The sequence below is a fragment of the Apostichopus japonicus genome, chromosome 4, assembly GCF_037975245.1.
Source record: "Apostichopus japonicus isolate 1M-3 chromosome 4, ASM3797524v1, whole genome shotgun sequence".
Classification (NCBI taxonomy): Eukaryota; Metazoa; Echinodermata; class Holothuroidea; order Aspidochirotida; family Stichopodidae; genus Apostichopus; species Apostichopus japonicus.
In genome coordinates, this window is record NC_092564.1 from 2,776,492 (window position 1) to 2,795,011 (window position 18,520).

At 35.2% G+C, this 18,520-nt stretch overlaps 1 protein-coding gene across 2 annotated transcripts in view; it reads right to left on the reverse strand.

Moving 5' to 3' along the window:
• Window positions 1-613: 613 nt before the first annotated feature.
• The window catches only part of LOC139966140 (cysteine dioxygenase type 1-like), a 29,885-nt gene continuing 11,978 nt past the window's right edge, over window positions 614-18,520 (reverse strand). For both annotated transcript variants that reach the window (XM_071968865.1, XM_071968866.1), the window contains exons 3-6: window positions 15,538-15,615; window positions 12,027-12,187; window positions 8,043-8,212; window positions 614-5,969 (exon numbers count right to left, since the gene is read on the reverse strand). In XM_071968865.1, the coding sequence (XP_071824966.1) occupies window positions 5,922-5,969; window positions 8,043-8,212; window positions 12,027-12,187; window positions 15,538-15,615 (457 nt within the window). In that variant the 3' untranslated portion in view covers window positions 614-5,921. The remainder of the gene's footprint in view (window positions 5,970-8,042; window positions 8,213-12,026; window positions 12,188-15,537; window positions 15,616-18,520) is intronic.

Consider the following 18,520-nt stretch of genomic DNA (forward strand, 5'->3'; position numbering starts at 1 on the left):
TTTCGTCTCATTTCCCCCAAGGACTGTATAGCCTATACTTCACTGTTGCAGCCTACATTGATCGTGTCCAATGTCACAATCAAAGATCTACGTGTCAATAATGTACTCCTTCCCAAACACATCCATCGTCGGTCGAGAGAAAATGGTTCAGTCGAGAAGTGCTTACATTTAGCCGGAGACGAATTCAATTACTCCTACTGGTGTACACCACACATACAAACCCACTTTTATAATTGGAACAAAGTTGCATTTAAGCTAATAACAGACCTAATAAAAGACCTAATTTATAGTCTTCATTGGGCTCAGAATCCATCATTTTTCATCTTGAATTTCCTCCCCTCAGATCCGCCTACATGTGATCGTCATCAACGACTCCAAGCCCAGTCCCTTCTTTTTAAAATCCTTTTATTTGCCTCTGGTCCTTCGATGTACGTTCAGCCACTATAACTGAATTGAGTTTCAGAATTTGAACCACTTCTGAAATCTTGAGCATGCCACTTCATGTGGTGATACCTGTAGTGTAATAACATATTCAGTAACTATATACAAAGTACACTGAAATTGTGGAAGACAGACATATACAAAATAAAAACACCCAATCAACACGAACCAGTTGACGACTTGAAAATGTTGCCCCTTTATTGTTTTTTTCTTCTTTACAGATGTTTTAATATTTCCTTTTATTTGATAATGAAATTTACACGATGTATACTGCTACCAGCAACTATTAGATAATTAGATTCCTCATATCAAATATTAACCAATATACGCTTGAAACACGAGCATATTATTCTATCGCAAAGCTGTTACTTTGTATTAAACACGTTGAAAATGAGAATAAGTATAGCAACCAGTTCAATTAACTGGCAATTTTTGTTTTAATAAGTTTTAATTTGATGCCGACATTTACATATAAATATAATCGTAGACTATATCAACCTAAGAGGAGAAGTAAACCCAACCTACGTGAATGAGATACTGGCGATAAATAAATAATCTTAAAAGCAAAGACATATCCTGCCCTGTTTGGAGATACCATTGTTAAAATCATATCAAGGAAATACCATATTGTCAATATGTGTTGTCACATTGCCATTGAGAGGTTTTGCATTTTATTTGCCCTTTATTTAAGGAAAGGATTTAAGAAAAACGTTGTGTTGTTAATGACAACAGTGCCAATCACAGGCTAATCAAGTCTCAAAGTTTGTCACTAAGGCCATAGTATTTGCAATTGGAACACGTTTTCTTTGTTGTTTGGAGGAAGCTGGTTGTGCTTGCTTCGCCTTTAAGATATTCACATGCTAAGGGAAAAAATTTTTTTTTTACCAATAATGCCAATGCCAGCAATTCCTATTCTATCCTAATGAGAATTTGATTCCGAAAATGTGCCAAAACTTAGCCAAAATGATATGGAATCGTAATTAAAATATCTACAGTATTGATGTGAAGCGACATAGTTAGTACACAGTAAAAGCAATTTTATTGCCTAAAACTTAAATGATTAACAATTGCTAAATAAGATATATTATATTAAAGGAGGGAAGACACTACTTCATACTGCGCGATGATGCACACTAATATAGTGTTGATAATCAAAAGAGCAGCAACCATGACAAAGAAATAACACTAGGCTGATTATTGGCCTATTTTTAACATGTTAGGTAATCTTATAATCATCAGAATGCAACAAATGTTAATTTTTAACATGAGACGAAACAAGTGTTACCATCTGTTGTACACCAAAAGATGAACAGAAATAATTTCACTGGAATAAAAATGTATACAATGGAATTCACTAGACGGAATGTGTGCATATTTCCAAACCAATTTGAAGAACTACAGAAGAAGCTACTCCGTTGTGTTTTCTGCCTTATCGGAAACAATGCATGGACTTCTTTTGCCGGATCTCCTTCACTGTGTGTGGTGAAACGATTTCAACTACAATGTTGTTATGTGTTCTTAATATACAAAACACAAATGTATGGTGTTAACTTGTTACATATGCAATAAGGCAGAACTGAATCTTAGATTATACATGATGATATGAAGTTTTTCATACAGTGGACATTAGAAAAATTCATTTTAGGGGAAAGAGGTGACTGCAATCGAACATAAAGGTCTAAAACGGCCTTGTCCACGGTAGCAGCAAATATGGTAGCAAAATATCTTTGATAACACTACAATGGGTAACAGTAGTTGTTGAACTTAACCAAAAATAAAACCTACCTGTATCAGTATTTATAACAGAACTTTCTTTACATAAAATGGCATGCCACTGATTCCAATTGTGGAAACTGTGGATCTCACTTTAAATCACATATGTATTCCGAACAAATGCATGAATCACAAAGAGAAAACAATAAATAAACAAATTATAATAAAATAAAACTATATACTACTTTAATTGCAAATGACCTTTTAATAACCGCCGCCTGCAAATTATGTGTTTGTAATAACAGCAAGCAATCTTAAGCAAATAACTGGCAGTGATTAGGAATCATGTTCTCTCCTCGAGTTAAAAGTATGAGAGGCGAGAAGAAAACAGATGATGAGATGGGGATACTCCAGGGTAAATGCCTTTACACATCTGGCAAACAATACTTAACAAGACATCTAAGGATCAGCTGCTTGATTCACGAAAGAGGTTAATCATATTGCTGCAATACATGTGCGATCATTGTCCCTTGCATTTAATTTACTTGTTTTGTGTACAACAAAAAATTCATCAGACAAATATACTTTCAAAGACCATTTGGTTTAAGTGATCTTTGAGCAGTGCCTTACAGACACCATACACTTAACAAGTATTAAGGAACAGTAGACAAATTCAAACACCATACTTTAATTTTGCAAAACATGACAGCTTTCATAACGGTCCAATACCTACAATATATGACAGTGTAGTCTCAGCCCATGCACGTTTTCAACTTTTAATGTTGCGATTAACTGGTACTTTGAATGATAATATCTGTAAGGACAGCTTCAAATGTAGTACTTCCACTTTTGGGCAGAGCAGACAAGCATGATACAGTTTTACTTCTACTACAAGAAATGTACATTGTGAAGTATAATGGACACCATCGCTATTAAAAATCACAAGTAATCTCAATAGTTAAGTGATAATTAATTCTACTTGGCAATATTTTTGAAGATGACGAAGTTAATATATGTATGTATGTATTTTAGATCCTCCTGCAAGCAGGAACTCGCGAAGAAGCCTCATTGGCTTATCAAAGCCGCAAGCTGACCGAAGTCAGTCTCTTAGATTCATATTTAACGTCCATGATTATGAATTGTCAACAACTCTGTAACTGGATTACATACATTAATCTTGGAGTGACTCGAACTCGGGACCTTATGATTGAAAGGCACCTCAAGTGCTTGTTCAGTGGGTGTTTATATTTATTATATACAAAGCCACCTGTACCTCTTTTCAAACATATTGTAGTTGTTTTGTTAAACCTACTGCCACAAATCCCCAAATGGTCATAATTATATCTTGTTCTGATAGTTCTAAAATATTACATGCACTTAAAGTCAATATATAATGAAGTATTATTTTAAAATAGTCACATTTTCCAGTTTGTTATAATCGCAACCTGTGCAGCCATTACTTCAGCTTTTCTTTCTACATTACTCATTCCTAAGAGATGCAGAGTTGTAAAACTAAGTATCTCACTTTGAAAATGTTTCTTACAATCATTGTTTGTCTCAGCCGACAGAGATTGAATTACTTTATAAACAGGATTGTCAATGGTTCACAGAACGGGTGGCTGTTTGTTTGGATTTGTTGTTGTTGTCAAAATAGAACTCACATCCCATCGAATGCTTATCTGGCAGGATATTAATATCTGCTTAGTTTTCAATCACTGTCTTGCTTGATAAAAGAAGCCTCAAATCCAAGCTACGAACTCTGTTCAACTGATTAAAGCAACTTCTCTAGATACAGACATTTGGTGGAAGGATAGAAATGGTTAGAACTCTTTGAGCTTCAACAGTCTAAGTACACAATGAATAAAGGCTAAAAACCAGTATGATCACTTGATATTCTTCAACTTTAAACAATGAAAATGTAACCAGTTGTGGACAAATTATGACATGAAATGATTTTTACTAAAACATTAACATAGATTTCAAGAATGCATAAGTGTGAAAGACAATTGGAATGGAACTGCAGGCAGATCATAGGATCCACACCCTATGTCTAGTGTTTTGTCGCACTTGAAACTTGGGCAGTACCATGAATTGAAAACGCCACAAGAAGCATACAAGCAATTAACTTCTACACAATCTACCTCCACTATAGTGAGCAATTAAACATTCCAAGAACGGGACTGTAAAATCGGTAAATACTGAAAATAATGTCAAAGGTACAAGTTAGTCAAAGATGATTGTTAACCAACTTTTCAATCGTTTTTACTGAGCTGACGGCTAGTACAGTAACTAATTCATGTTTGTTCAAAATTCATGGAATGACACATAAACTAGTTTAAGTAATATCCTGATACTGCTGCTGTTGTAGAAGTTAAATAAATATCATCAGCATTCAGAGACTCATTTAGCAGAAGCAAAAGTCAGGTTAGTGTATCAGGCAAGCAGATAACATTGTCTGGAATCAAACACATGCTATATGCCACCACATCAGTCAACTAGGCAACATAAATGTATGTACTTTTAACAGGTTGTATAAACATTCTTGAAGGTTTGCAGTAACATCTGTCTTTTTTTCTGTATTGTTCAACAAGCTTATCTCATTTTTTCATGTTCAAATATATCAGGCTGGTGAGGAGATGTGTTCCAAAAAATTGACCTGCTTTTTGATTGAGGAATGATTAACAGCCAAAGGTAATAATTGAAAATGTTTTGCTCTCTTTTTACATTACCATATGACCATTGTTAACCCTGAAAATGTATGCAACATTGCATACTGTACATCATGACTTGCAACATGATGACTTGATGTCCCAAATAATGATTAATTTTGATGAAATATACCACATTATGGATAAAGCCAAAAAGAACTATTACCAAGTATTATTCAAACTAAGATTGTAATAGATGAAACTAAACAACTTTCTTAATCTTTTTCACCAAGGGAAAGGTCAACTTGGTAAATCCATGAATAATTAATTTTATACACTACTCAATGTATCTGCACCAAGACACTTTCCCAGCAGTATTTACCCCATAATGCAGAACAGAGACCATTATATGAAAAATCAAGAATCTACTTCAGCTAAATTATGAAAAAGGCAGAACAATTTCAATAATTCACTATTCATGTTTTTCTTATTTGATCATAACTTGGCAGGATTGTTAAAAGTATCATAAATTAGGAATGGAATAAAACCCTGTTGCAATATTTCTTTGCTATACCCAACATACCTTGTTATTTTTATGTGAATATTATAATGGTAGTTATTTTAATTTAACTAAATATAAACTTCTTATGATCACATGAAAATTAAAGAAAAAAACTTGAAACGTAATGGAAGACAGGTCACATAGATTTTAATACACCCTCATGCATTCTAAAATGCCATTTCAGATTGAAAATATTATTTATATACAGATGTACATAAAATTCGAACATTATTAATCTCAAATTACATGGAAGACAAATCATCATGAAGCAAATTTTGAGATAACTTTGAGTAAATAAGTCTGGACACTAAACATTAACTAAACTCTTCCAAGCAGAAATCTTCAATGTGTAATACAGTAGTTCCTTCCTCTCCCGTCACAACTGAAGCTATTAAAGTAATTCAAAAGCTTGCTAAAAGCTCAAAATTGTCAACTTTTATTTATTTTTTGCTTTCTCGCTTTTCCTTGAAGCCTTTCTTGTTTTGTTTTTTAGTCTTTTGTCAATGAACTGATCGATCAATTAGCTGCTGGTTTTGGAGTAGTCCACTGTACGTTGGTTAGTCACCTTCTGCTGTGATGCACGCTGACTGACAGCCGTTCACATTCTGTTAAAAATAACAAAACAAAATAAATTGTTATGAGTATACAACAACACACAGGCTCATGTGATACAACTACTGCAGTATTTACTGATGCGAAAATAGTGGCGTGTTTGTAGTAAAGTGTTATCTTAGAGAGTAATTAATATTTTACACCTGCTCCAATCCACTTTGTACGGGCCTATATTTGCAAATCCTTGTAATAATAGATTTGTTGTATAAAGCTTTTAACTATAATTCTTTTTCTTTTCATTGGATTTGATGACAGAATAGGATTTATCTTCATGAATCTGATTTGTGATGCTAAAGCAAACACAATTTTTCAGATAAAAGCTCATTGCGTTCTGAATAAAACATTTACAAAGTCTACAATATGTCATCAAAACAGAAGAAAAACTAGAAAAGTGTAAACAGCATGGTAGACACAGTTTCATGATATTTGTATACAAGTTAAAAAACCTCAGAATGTTACGTATAACTGAAGTACTGTAATTCTGGTCGATTAGACATCGTCAACATACCTACAACGACGCTTACAGCAATCTTTAATATTTCTAATCTTTATCAGTTTGGTTCCTTGGAACTTAAACATGGGAGTGACATTATAGCCATAAATCATTAATATGCCGGAACATTCATCTCTTAACTCCATTGTTCTTATTTAATCTCAGCACGTCCGTATATATGTTATTTTAATTGTTGGGTTAATGATACACGGGTGCTTTTTCTCTGATATTTACATTTTCAAACTGAACAAGAGATACGGTCATTATCATATGTCAGCTTATTAGCAAAAAAACAAAAAAGATAGCATTTCTAATCTTTATCATTTTGGTTCCTTGGAACTTAAACATGGGAGTGACATTATAGCCATAAATCATTAATATGCCGGAACATTCATCTCTTAACTCCATTGTTCTCATTTAATTTCAGCACGTCCGTATATGTTATCTTAATTTTTGGGTTAATGATACACGGGTGCTTTTTCTCTGATATTTACATTTTCAAACTGAACAAGAGATACGGTCATTATCATATGTCAGCTTATTAGCAAAAAAAAACAACAAAGATAGCATTTCTAATCTTTATCATTTTGGTTCCTTGGAACTTAAACATGGGAGTGACATTTTAGCTATAAATCATTAATATGCCGGAACGTTCATCTCTTAACTCCATTGTTCTCATCTAATCTCAGCACATCTGTCTATGCTAATCTTAATTGTTGGGTTAATTATACACGGGTGCTTTTTCTCTGATATTTACATTTTCAAACTGAACAGGAGGTAAGGTCTTTATCGTGTGTCATCTTATTAGCAGAAAAAGGAAAAACAACAAAGATAGCATTGTAATATCCTTCTAATCCAATGTAACTGAGAGCTTTGAGTCTTATCTTATCCCAGTGTCACATTCATCATCTAAAGTACAAGCTATTCTATAAAGAGAACAGTTTGACTATCACAGCATAATATGTACCTCTTGGATTGTTTCATAGTGCTAGAGGTTAAAGAACTTTCAGCTCTGTGTGTGTGCTGCAAAGATAACTTTATAATCATGCAATGGCTAATTACTAGTGTGTCTATCCCATCCTATGATACTGAGATTAAATTTAAATCAAGTAATACAGTCAAAAGCTTAACCACATGACCATGGAAGTCTGTTTACAGACAACTCCAGTTTCATGAATTCACAATATTGGTGGAGAGCCTTGAGGAGTGTATAGACAAGATATACTGGTTAGATGCTGTATATATTGTAGTATAATATAATACAGACATCTATTAAAAGAAAACTGAGAGGCTACTTCAAATAATGCAGACTACAGTGGATTCAGTTCAACAACAGTTTTGCACAATCCAGTCCAAACAGCATAACATGTTACATCTTCACATACAGTAGCGTTAGACATGTGGGACATTTTAATAGCCTTGGATACTAATAGACTTTAATAACCATGCATGCAGATCATTAACTTGACTACTCAAGATGGGGGAGAGTATGTACAGGTACCACTATTATGTCCCGTAACTATTATTAAGTTATGATCAAAGTTAAATATTCAATTTACATTATGTCACTTACGAAAGGTGTCCGCTTTCCAAACCTGGACCAGAAAGTCACTTTGGTACTGAAAGTCTTTCCTGTCCTCTGATCAAAACACTTGCAGGTATCAAAGGGAGGTGAATACAGGTGAAGGCTGCAGGCAGTTTCTGTATGGCTTTTATTTTCCACTCTGTGAAGGCCTTTTTCATCTATTCAAAAGAAAACCAAACTTCTCATATTTCCTGTACTTGATACAGTAAATTTTTCAAAGTGATGTCTTAACGTTAAACTAATATCAAATCCTCAAACTGTAATTTCTTGTCAATGAATTTCTGAACATAACATACACAATCTGCTGAATGCTGTTGTTCAGAAATAATGTATTAATTGTAGAACATTAAACACTAAAGAGGACTTGCTCCTAAATTTTCCTTATCGAATCTTATGGTAAAATTACAAAATGGGAGAGTACTCTCATAGTTTGCAATAAATAGATGGTGAATGAAGTACAAAGTTAAATGTGGGGGTAATCACAAAATGAGATACAGTACGCCTACAGAAATTGCCCAGATTTTCATAATATTCTTTCCTTTATCAGAAATTTGAGATGTACAGGTTGGTGTAGTAACACAGTTATGAAAGTTGAGGAATTAATTTGGTAAGGAGTCATAATTGCCAGACTTTGAAAGTCTTACAGCGTGCTATCATTCACTCCTCTTCACTATAGATAGTAGGCCACTTTTCCAAAGGTTACATCAATGAACAAATGAACAAATCGCAAACACTTCAAAACAGTAACCTCAAATCTGACAATGAGCATTTAACTATCATCAACAGTTGAAAGTCTTAAACTGTGTAAAGCAAACCATAACATACGCATAAAATGTATGTTTAACAAGAAGTTTCATTGTACAGTACTATATACATATACCCTGTAAATAGCCTCTAGAGTACATAGCCTAGTACAGTACTACTGCATGTACACATACAAGAATGATCTGGAAATAGTCAAGTATCACAGTCTAGTGAGAGGAAATACCAGGAACTTCTGCGGTTTTAATGAGGAAAGATATTTTAGGCGTTCGTACAGTAGCAAACGTTTAATTAAAATATTGATTAAATTTCGCAATTAGTCACTCAAAGCAAACCCGTAAGTTGAATCACTTACAGTTTTTGAACTATTAATAATCTGTCTCTAAACTGCTTAGTAACTGCACTTTGACCTACTGTCATATATAACTGTGCCCTGTAGAAAATACTAAATACTGTAGTTATGTACAGTACAGTAGGCCAACTGATCATATAACTTAATTGGTAACATGTCAAAAAGTCTATCAACCTTCTTCCTCATTCCACCACCCTAACAGTAGTTAATAAAAGCAACCTAAGTACAGTACAAACCAATATCTTCACATAACAAATCCTAAATACAGCAAATATTTATGTATAAGGTATCGCATTTATATGGCAAAATGATTATTATGCAAAATGGTCATATTGCCATTCAATTGCAAAGATTGATATAGCAAGTTCCTTACACACTGACATGATTGTCTTAATTATTACAAACTTCAGAGCTTTCCAAAGTTTGCACCAACTTTAAACACTTACTTATTCCCTGAAATAAGTCTTGTCTTTTGGTGATCACTATCTACAAAAACATCTTGAAGTCATATACTGTAACTACCGTAGACTCAATAACACTAACAATCGTTTGCTTCCACTGCCCTTTGTATAAATTACAGAATAGGGTCAGTTAATACAGGCGATGTCATATTTTTCACAGCTACTGTATCACAATTTTCTCCTCGCAGAAATCAAGATATCATTGTGGACTACTGTAGGCAAAAAGTCAAAGATAAAACATCCCTTACAGTACTGAAGCTTACATCTTCTTCCCAAAACTAGGGACAATACAGGCACGCAACATTGAAATGGACAATGTATTTAGCAGAGGAGAGCTCTATATTTCTCTCTCTCGGTCGCCTACTGTAAGAGCAGTTTAACGCAGGACTCAGCTACTGTACATACAAAACTGACCCTCTAGGTACCACAGACTAACAAAATGTACAGTACATAATTTTCCAGCTGGTTATAAGGTTATTACACTGTACTGTAGGAGGAGGTCACTGATATGATATTAAAACAGTAAACTGCAAAGTCTCACATTTGAACTGCTGTACTTACAGTTGGTTTCACTAAAACACTAAATGACAGGTTTACAATCGATACACTGTACAGTATAGTGTAAAATATTTCCAATGTCTACAGTATTTAAACTTCTAGGGGTAATACAGTAGTCTTCGTCCTTTAACAGTTATATGAATCTAGTTAGGCACTTTAACAATTATCAAAATTTCTAAATAACAAAATTTGCCCTCTTTTTTTAGATTTATACAAACATCTTTATACATCCTGCTCCAATAAACTTATAAAATTGTATACGACTGATTGCTCTTCACTGATTGGGAAGCAGACCCAAAAATCACCTATTGACCTCACAAATTTAAATTCACTGGTCGTAGGGTTTCAAAGCTAAAACTGTTCTGGGTTGAAAGTAAGTGCGGTAGATGGAAGCAAAAATGTCTTTCGTTGAAAAGGATGCAAAAAAAAACAAACACTTGGATACTGTACTGTACGTTAGCTACAACCCTTGTTTTGCTCATCTTTTTCCCTTTCTTCTATAATAAAAAAAGAATTTACTACCATGTCGACCTCCACATTTTATAGGTCCAACAGTAAAAATTCACTGCTCATGTCATCTGCTGGAGTATTGCAGTATTACCACCCCATGCAGTAGTGCATTGATTCTGTACATGTTCACTCATTTTTAGCTTTAGTACAACAGGCTTTCCCAAGCTTGCTGTATTCTATTTAACAGTTAATAATGTATAGAATTCTCAGGGTATAATTAAAAATAGTCAGTTACTGTATCATATATTAAGAAATGCTATACAAAATGGGCAAATTCAAATTGCTACGATAGATGCAAGTGTGATGATGTACATATAGCAGTTTTCATCATAAGGAAATATTTAGTCTTTCATATGACACAAAAGTTCAACTTTTGCCACTTAAAATTGACTACTAAACTAATCCCTGTACTCCATTGAAATTTTTAAATCTTCCTAGATTTTGGTCATCTTGCTGAATGCATCTTCTGTTTAAAGACCAACTAAGGAGACAACATTTTTTGGGGGGATTTTCCATTAATTTGGGAGTTTACATACCCATAATCAACATGTGTAAAAAATAATGTTCGAAAACCTACTATAAACCATCAAAAAACGACCACGAAAATGGAAATTTTGGGGAGTCATGTGACATGCACCTCTGGTATGTCTGAAAACAGAGATTGACCTAAAGGAGCCTCTGGTCACCGTGTGACGTCATGTTTGGTATACCGCGAAAATCAAACGCTGAAATAGGCACTGTTTATACACAGATAGCAAACAATTGTACTGTATTTGACTTCCAATTTCGAGCGTTTGAAAAGCTGTTAGCTTAATACAAGAACACATGAAGGAAAACAACTAGTTTTTAGACAATTTTAAGCAGAAAATTTAGTAAAATGGGTTATTTTATTAACAAAATTTCCACTCAAATTATATTCTGTCAACTTCAGCAAACAAAGTGAATGTCCTTTATCTCATGTAGATACTGTTTGGCAAATACTGTATCAGCCTGGACAAGGCGATTCCAAAGCTGTAATCAGAATAGTCAACATCTAATCTACCTTAGGTAGATTATTTTGTATGTCAGAGAGTCGGTCTGTGTGATATAAAACTCCAGTCTGTACTGTACGTAAACCTGTGAAAGTATCTTTAGACTTTTGTAAGCGTTGATATCCCAGCTATGGATCTGCATACATAGAATTCTGTCCAATAACTTGTATTTGAGACTTGAACAAGCTAAAGGACAAAACATACTTTCAATTAATTTCTTTAACTTTTCGAAATGTTCTTGTTCATATTGTACATGCTTGGTTCGCTATATAGCCTTTTTCTGGCAGCCAACACTCACCACAGATGTAGGCGACTTGATTTTCGTGATAATCGTTAGCAGCAAACTGTTCCATGGGTCTCTTTTTCGATGCCTTCTCTGGCCAGTGATATAGCGTCTCTGTTAAAGTGCCATCCAGCATTTTCATAAAGCAATGAGCATCAGAATGGCTGTGAATTGAGCTATAAGCAAGAAAACATAAAAACAAACGAGAATTTAAAAAAATAATAAGTTTGCTGGGAATTAGTTCTGTTTTAGTGTTAATAGAGTGAAACTTATTTTAATTATAAGTTTAAGGATGGACAGTTGTGAGAACTTTTGAGGCAAACGTGTCAACGTCTGCTGCTCCCGTTCCCATTGCAGTTCTATTAGCTGAGCCTGCCTCATTGTCCCCATCTTAAACGATGATTCACCGTCCAAGTATACACTTATGCTTTATCAACAGAGAGCATTATATATATTAGGGATTTATGTTGTATTTAACAACATTGTGGTGAAGCTGTGGCAAACAAAAATGCTTCCGTAGCCAGCCAAATACAAATATAAATTTTAAACCACATCAAAGCAACAAATGAACAAAATGAAGTCATTTTTAATGTCATTCTGACAAGTTTGTAACACAGACATTTTATGCCATGTGACAATGATCACTGACAACCAAAAGCTGATTCCCCTTAGAATATGCCTTCATGATATCCAACGAAACGTGACATAGATGTTAATTTAGTTCCAGATCTAGCACAACTGTTTGTACAAATCAATACAAATGGTGCCTTAGCTAAACAGCTTTTTCACTTAATTCAAACAGAGATGCCATGTTAGCAGTATAATTGTCCAGCAGTATAGTACTACTAAACAATGTACTGTATATCACATCGATGCAGTTAGAAGTACTGCACTATATCACACAAGGGCTGTCCAACAATTAAACTACATTCAGATCTTAGTTGAGCTTGGATAATTCGAGTCTGGCCTACTGAACTAGCACTTATCCTAGTACTGTACCTGTAGTAAAGTTAGCACTTATCCTAGTACTGTACAGTATAACTAGCACTTATCCTAGTACTGTATACTGTAACTAGCACTTATCCTAGTACTGTACAGTATAACTAGCACTTATCCTAGTACTGTACAGTTTAACTACCAATTATCCTAGTACTGTACCTGTAGTATAGCTAGCACTTATCCTAGTACTGTACCTGTAGTATAACTAGCACTTATCCTAGTACTGTACCTGTAGTATAACTAGCACTTATCCTAGTACTGTAGTATAGCTAGCACTTATCCTAGTACTGTACCTGTAGTATAACTAGCACTTATCCTAGTACTGTACCTGTAGTATAACTAGCACTTATCCTAGTACTGTAGTATAGCTAGCACTTATCCTAGTACTGTACCTGTAGTATAGCTAGCACTTATCCTAGTACCTGTAGTATAGCTAGCACTTATCCTAGTACCTGTAGTATAGCTAGCACTTATCCTAGTATTGTACAGTATAACTAGCACTTATCCTAGTACTGTACCTGTAGTATAGCTAGCACTTATCCTAGTACTGTACAATATAACTAGCACTTATCCTAGTACTGTTACTGTAGTACAGCTACTGTAGCACTTATCCTAGTACTGTACCTGTAGTATAGCTAGCACTTATCCTAGTACCTGTAGTTTAGCTAGCACTTATCCTACTGTAGTACTGTATCTGTACAGTATACTGTAGCTGTTTGGGCCCCTACAGTATTCAGAGTTGAATTTGAGGAAGAGGGGGGGGGGGGTGCAGGGTTCATCTAATGACTGATACATCCCCCTTGTGGGAAATGGTCTAGGGCAGGGTCTTAGGGAAGGGATGACAGTTTATGTTAATAGTAAGGGGGGTAGGGGGGTGTTGCATGAAAATCAAGCTTTCATAACCATCATTTCACTACATTCTTGTAGTATGTGACGCTGTAAGTGCTTTATAGCCATTATTCCAACACCCTGTTGACAGGTTAATTTACTGTTGACTGTTACTAAGTTCTGCTACTTTATTTATTAATATATTATTTATTATTTATTCTTAAACTATTTGCACACCTTAAACCCATATAACCTTTCCATGGTGAAGCCCAAAAAAAAGATAAAAATACAGTATCAAAGTTCAAATCAAGCACCATCATACCATAGAAGAATTGAACACAAGCCAAAGAAAACATCAGGTAGAAAAGATGATACACTTCAGGTGCTGTATATTTCCAGCTAAATGGAAAGGAATTTAATCATCTGAGCTAGGACCTAGATGCCACATCATTGGCACAGCTGTTCAAGGTCAAATGAATGTTCTAGAAGTTGTTTGGTACCCTGTAATACCATCCACAGACAATATCCTGAACCTTAAGTCATTTCCTTTCTATATGTAGGCCATATATATGTACAGTATGTTGCATCAGCCTTCAGTTAATGTAGCTGAAGCCAAGTTCTTGGACATGAGAAACAACTTGAACATGAAGTTGTACAGAGACTGACTTGGGGTTTGCATCTGAGATGAACGAAGTATGCCTTACACAGTATGCTATACTGTTTACAGTAAGGTGGGAAGGGGAGGGATGGGAAGGGGAGGGATGAGAAGGGGAGAGATGAGAAGGGGAGGGATGAGAAGGGGAGGGATGAGAAGGGGAGGGATGAGAAGGGGAGGGATGAGAAGGGGAGGGATGAGAAGGGGAGGGTGGGACAAGAAGCAGTACTGCACACCAAGTCTACAGAAACAGACATGAGGTTTGAATCTGAGATGAATGAAGTATGCCTTACAGTGTGCGACACTGTATATGCTACACTGGAAAGGGGAGGGATGGTATGGGAAGGGGAGAGATGGGAACGAGAGGGATGGGAAGGGGAGGGGATGGATGGATGGATGGAATGGGTTGGCATAAATTTCCTCTACAGGTTAGGGATGCATAGATTACTTAAAATGAAGAAATAATCACTCTGAAGGGATGTTTGGATGGAAAGCTTTGGTTGATTGTTTTGTTTTAAAGAGATGTATTATATGTGTAAAGTAAATTATTGGGAAACTGAAAAGTACTACAAAATTTCCTGCAGAGTGAGAGGGTATTCCAAGCCTGGTATTCTTGTAGATGAAAGAGTACTGGCCAATCATTCATCAGACACATAAGGCAACACCAATTAATTTTGATTTTCTCCTCCAATACTCATAAATGATCCAGATCTTCTAAAACCTGTAGATGTCCAGAGAAAGACTTAAAGAGCTGGGGAGAAATTGGGGCTTGTAAAAATCAAATGGGATCATCAAAAGGTTTACTACCTTAAATACAAATTGTCACAATGGCAGAAAAGGCCCCAGAGTGCCATTTTGGGGCAAAGAAAATAGCAATTTTCCTGACCTCTGTCCCAACCATAGTTGGGCTGAGGTCATTGGTAACAAATCCTTAGTTGATGGAAGGGGGAGGGTTGTGAATATTTCTTCCTTGTCCCTAGGGGTCAATGTATGAGAAGGCTTTAAACACTGGTGTCTTCCTTGTGCAGTACTTTGAATTCTCACCTGCCTTGACTTTCACCCCAACAGAGGAGCATCAAATTAAATTTGCCGTTCCCTTCGTCCACTAAGTTTCTTGTGTACCTGCAGAAGATGAAAAGAAGTAGATCTTCATACTAAAGTACAGTATTATATACGTTGTTGCATAAATGAATCTTAAATACCGCAGAAGTTTAAGTACACTACAGACTTTGTAACATTAACACAAATATCAAAATGCAGATATATATTATGAATGTATTGAGACGAGGACAATTCTGTATAATTGCACAAAATCCACAACATGGAAGAATTAACCTAATACTAAACCATCTACTGTAAACAATCTCTGTGTACACTATGGGTAGTGGAAATGCTGCAGGGTCATAAAAAAATCGCACATTTAGTGTCTCTAGTCAAAGAATTTGTAATATATAGAAAGAATGAACAGCAAACAATGCATCTACGGTCTTGAAACTTGGCAATAGAACAATATTCTGCCAAGTGACCGTGCTATAATTAGAACTGACATGATATTGACTGAATACACTTGGGGTTTGTACTACAGTACGTGTGCAGACAACGTCAAAATTACTAGCCTTGACAGGGCCAGGGGATGTTAGTTTCTGACCTTTTCAAACTAAGCTGCAGGAAGAAAGAAATTTAAACAAACTATGACAAACTAAGTACTGTATGACCTAGCTTTCATATATATCTCTATATATACCTACTGTGCTATACAACTTCAAAATGGTTGATTTGGAAGAAAGAGGGCAGTGACCTCATTGAGGGCGCACTGCAAGAGTTTTACCAGTCTGTAGGTCTGAGTATACATACGTACAGTATGCATACGAGACAGGTAAAGAGAGGAATGAAGTAACAACTGTATGTATTAACTTTAGATATGATATAACAGGCATGGTGATCATACTTGTGACTCTCAGAGTGATAATTACTGATTGACCCACAAGTTAGAGAACTTTTTAAGTTTGCCATTTCTGGCATTGTACAGTATACTGTACTTTAGGTAAAAAGTAAGGTTATACTGCGCTGAACCACTATTTACAATAAAACTGTATCAAACCACTAGTACAGTACAAAGAGTCGCACTTGTAGCAGTTATAATTTCCAAAGCTACAGTTCTGTATGACAAAATGGCAAACTGATAATAAAGCTTACAGTACAATACCAATTAGTGTATAACGTAAAGTGTACCAGTAGTCATCAAAGATTATCCAATAGTACAGTATGGGAGTTCTCTAACCTGTACCATTCCAATTCTCTTGTTGCCGCTGGTTACACTGCATGTCATGCTGTCACTGGATGTGGTGCATGGCCCATCTCCAGATCAAAGCCTCAGATAATGTAGAGTCTGTACAAACCTAACCAGCAATTTCTTTCATAAATACAGTAGGATTTACTATACAGCTGCACAAACAGTTCAGTACAGTATTGTACTGGACATACTGTACGTAATACATACTGTGCATACAGTACAGTACAGTGTTCTACGTAACACATAAATTGTATACAGTAACAGTATAGTACAGTGTTGTATCATGTACAATACATAATGTGTATACAGTACAGTACAGTGTTGTACTGTACACAATACATACTGTGCATACATAGTTGAAGCAGTCAAGTCACTCAAAGTGGAAGAGTACCGTAGGCCATCTTTCTTTTGTTAATAATCTCTACCCTATAATGCAGTCTCTATACAGTAATGGATCATGTACAGCAGCAAAGGTTACAAACCACGAAATAGAACCATTCGTCCATAGAATTTCCGTCATTGATTTGTTCTTGCCACACTGAAGACTCACCCCAAACCGTGTGCTGCCATCTGAAAAAGTTAACTTTCTGTTGCTTGCACGTGACGTTTGGTTTGTGTCACTACAAAATGCAGACAGTAATGCAACGTGATACCTTAAACAAGTGTATATCCGATCCTATTGTAATTTCTGACTCTCCAGTTGAACGGGTTCATACTTATAAATACTTAGGGGTTGTTGTTAATGACAAACTTAGCTGGTCAGATAATATAGATCTAATTATGTCAAAGTTAAATTCTCGTCTATACTGTTTGAGGAAATTGAAATTATTTCATGTTGAACATACCCTTCTGTCATTATTCTACCGTTCCGTCATTACCAGCATTTTCACTTATTGTATTGTGTGTTGGGATGGTAGCATTACTGAACAGGACAAGAAGAGAATCAATAGCATAATAAGGAAATCTGAACGTCTGATTGGGAATCATCAGCAGTCGCTCGATTCTTTCTATAATTCCTGCCTTCAACGTAAGCTCCGCACCGTGCTTGATGACACCGATCACCCGTTACACAGTGATCTCGTTGGACGATTCACTGGGCGGAGTGGTAGGATGAGACCCCCAGCTGCTGGTACAAACCGCTACAAACATTCCTTCGTTCCGATGGCTGTCACACATTTTAATAATACTTACACCAGATAGGCAGCGTTTCGTTAGATTCATTGTGCAATATTCATAATTCGATTCTTATGTTTGATTATTTCATTCTTAATACACTAGGCTTTGTGCAATGTTTTTAGGGTCACCTTTTTAGGGTACTAGACTATAGTCTCTTTTCTCTTATGCATATTATCATTATTATTATTTTTTTTTTTTTTTATCTGTTTAGGAGCAGTATATTGCTTTATAGGTGCCTTTTAAAGTTTCATTGTTTTCAAAATTGATTTTTGATCCTTTCGTTTTTGATCCGTTAGACTGTCGTATAGGTTTTTCAATCTTTTAGTTTTAGGTTTAAATTCCTATTAGTTTCGATTCTTATAGTTTGACCATTTTCGAGAGTTTTGATTCTTATTCCTTCTGTCAGTTGCAATTCTTATTTTTCTTAATAGTTTGAATCTTATTATCCTATTAAATTAATATGTGCAATTCATTGTATGGTATCCTTTTAGTGTATTTTCATGTATACTATTTGTATTATTCTTATTCCATCTTATCATTGTATTGTCTTATTGCGAG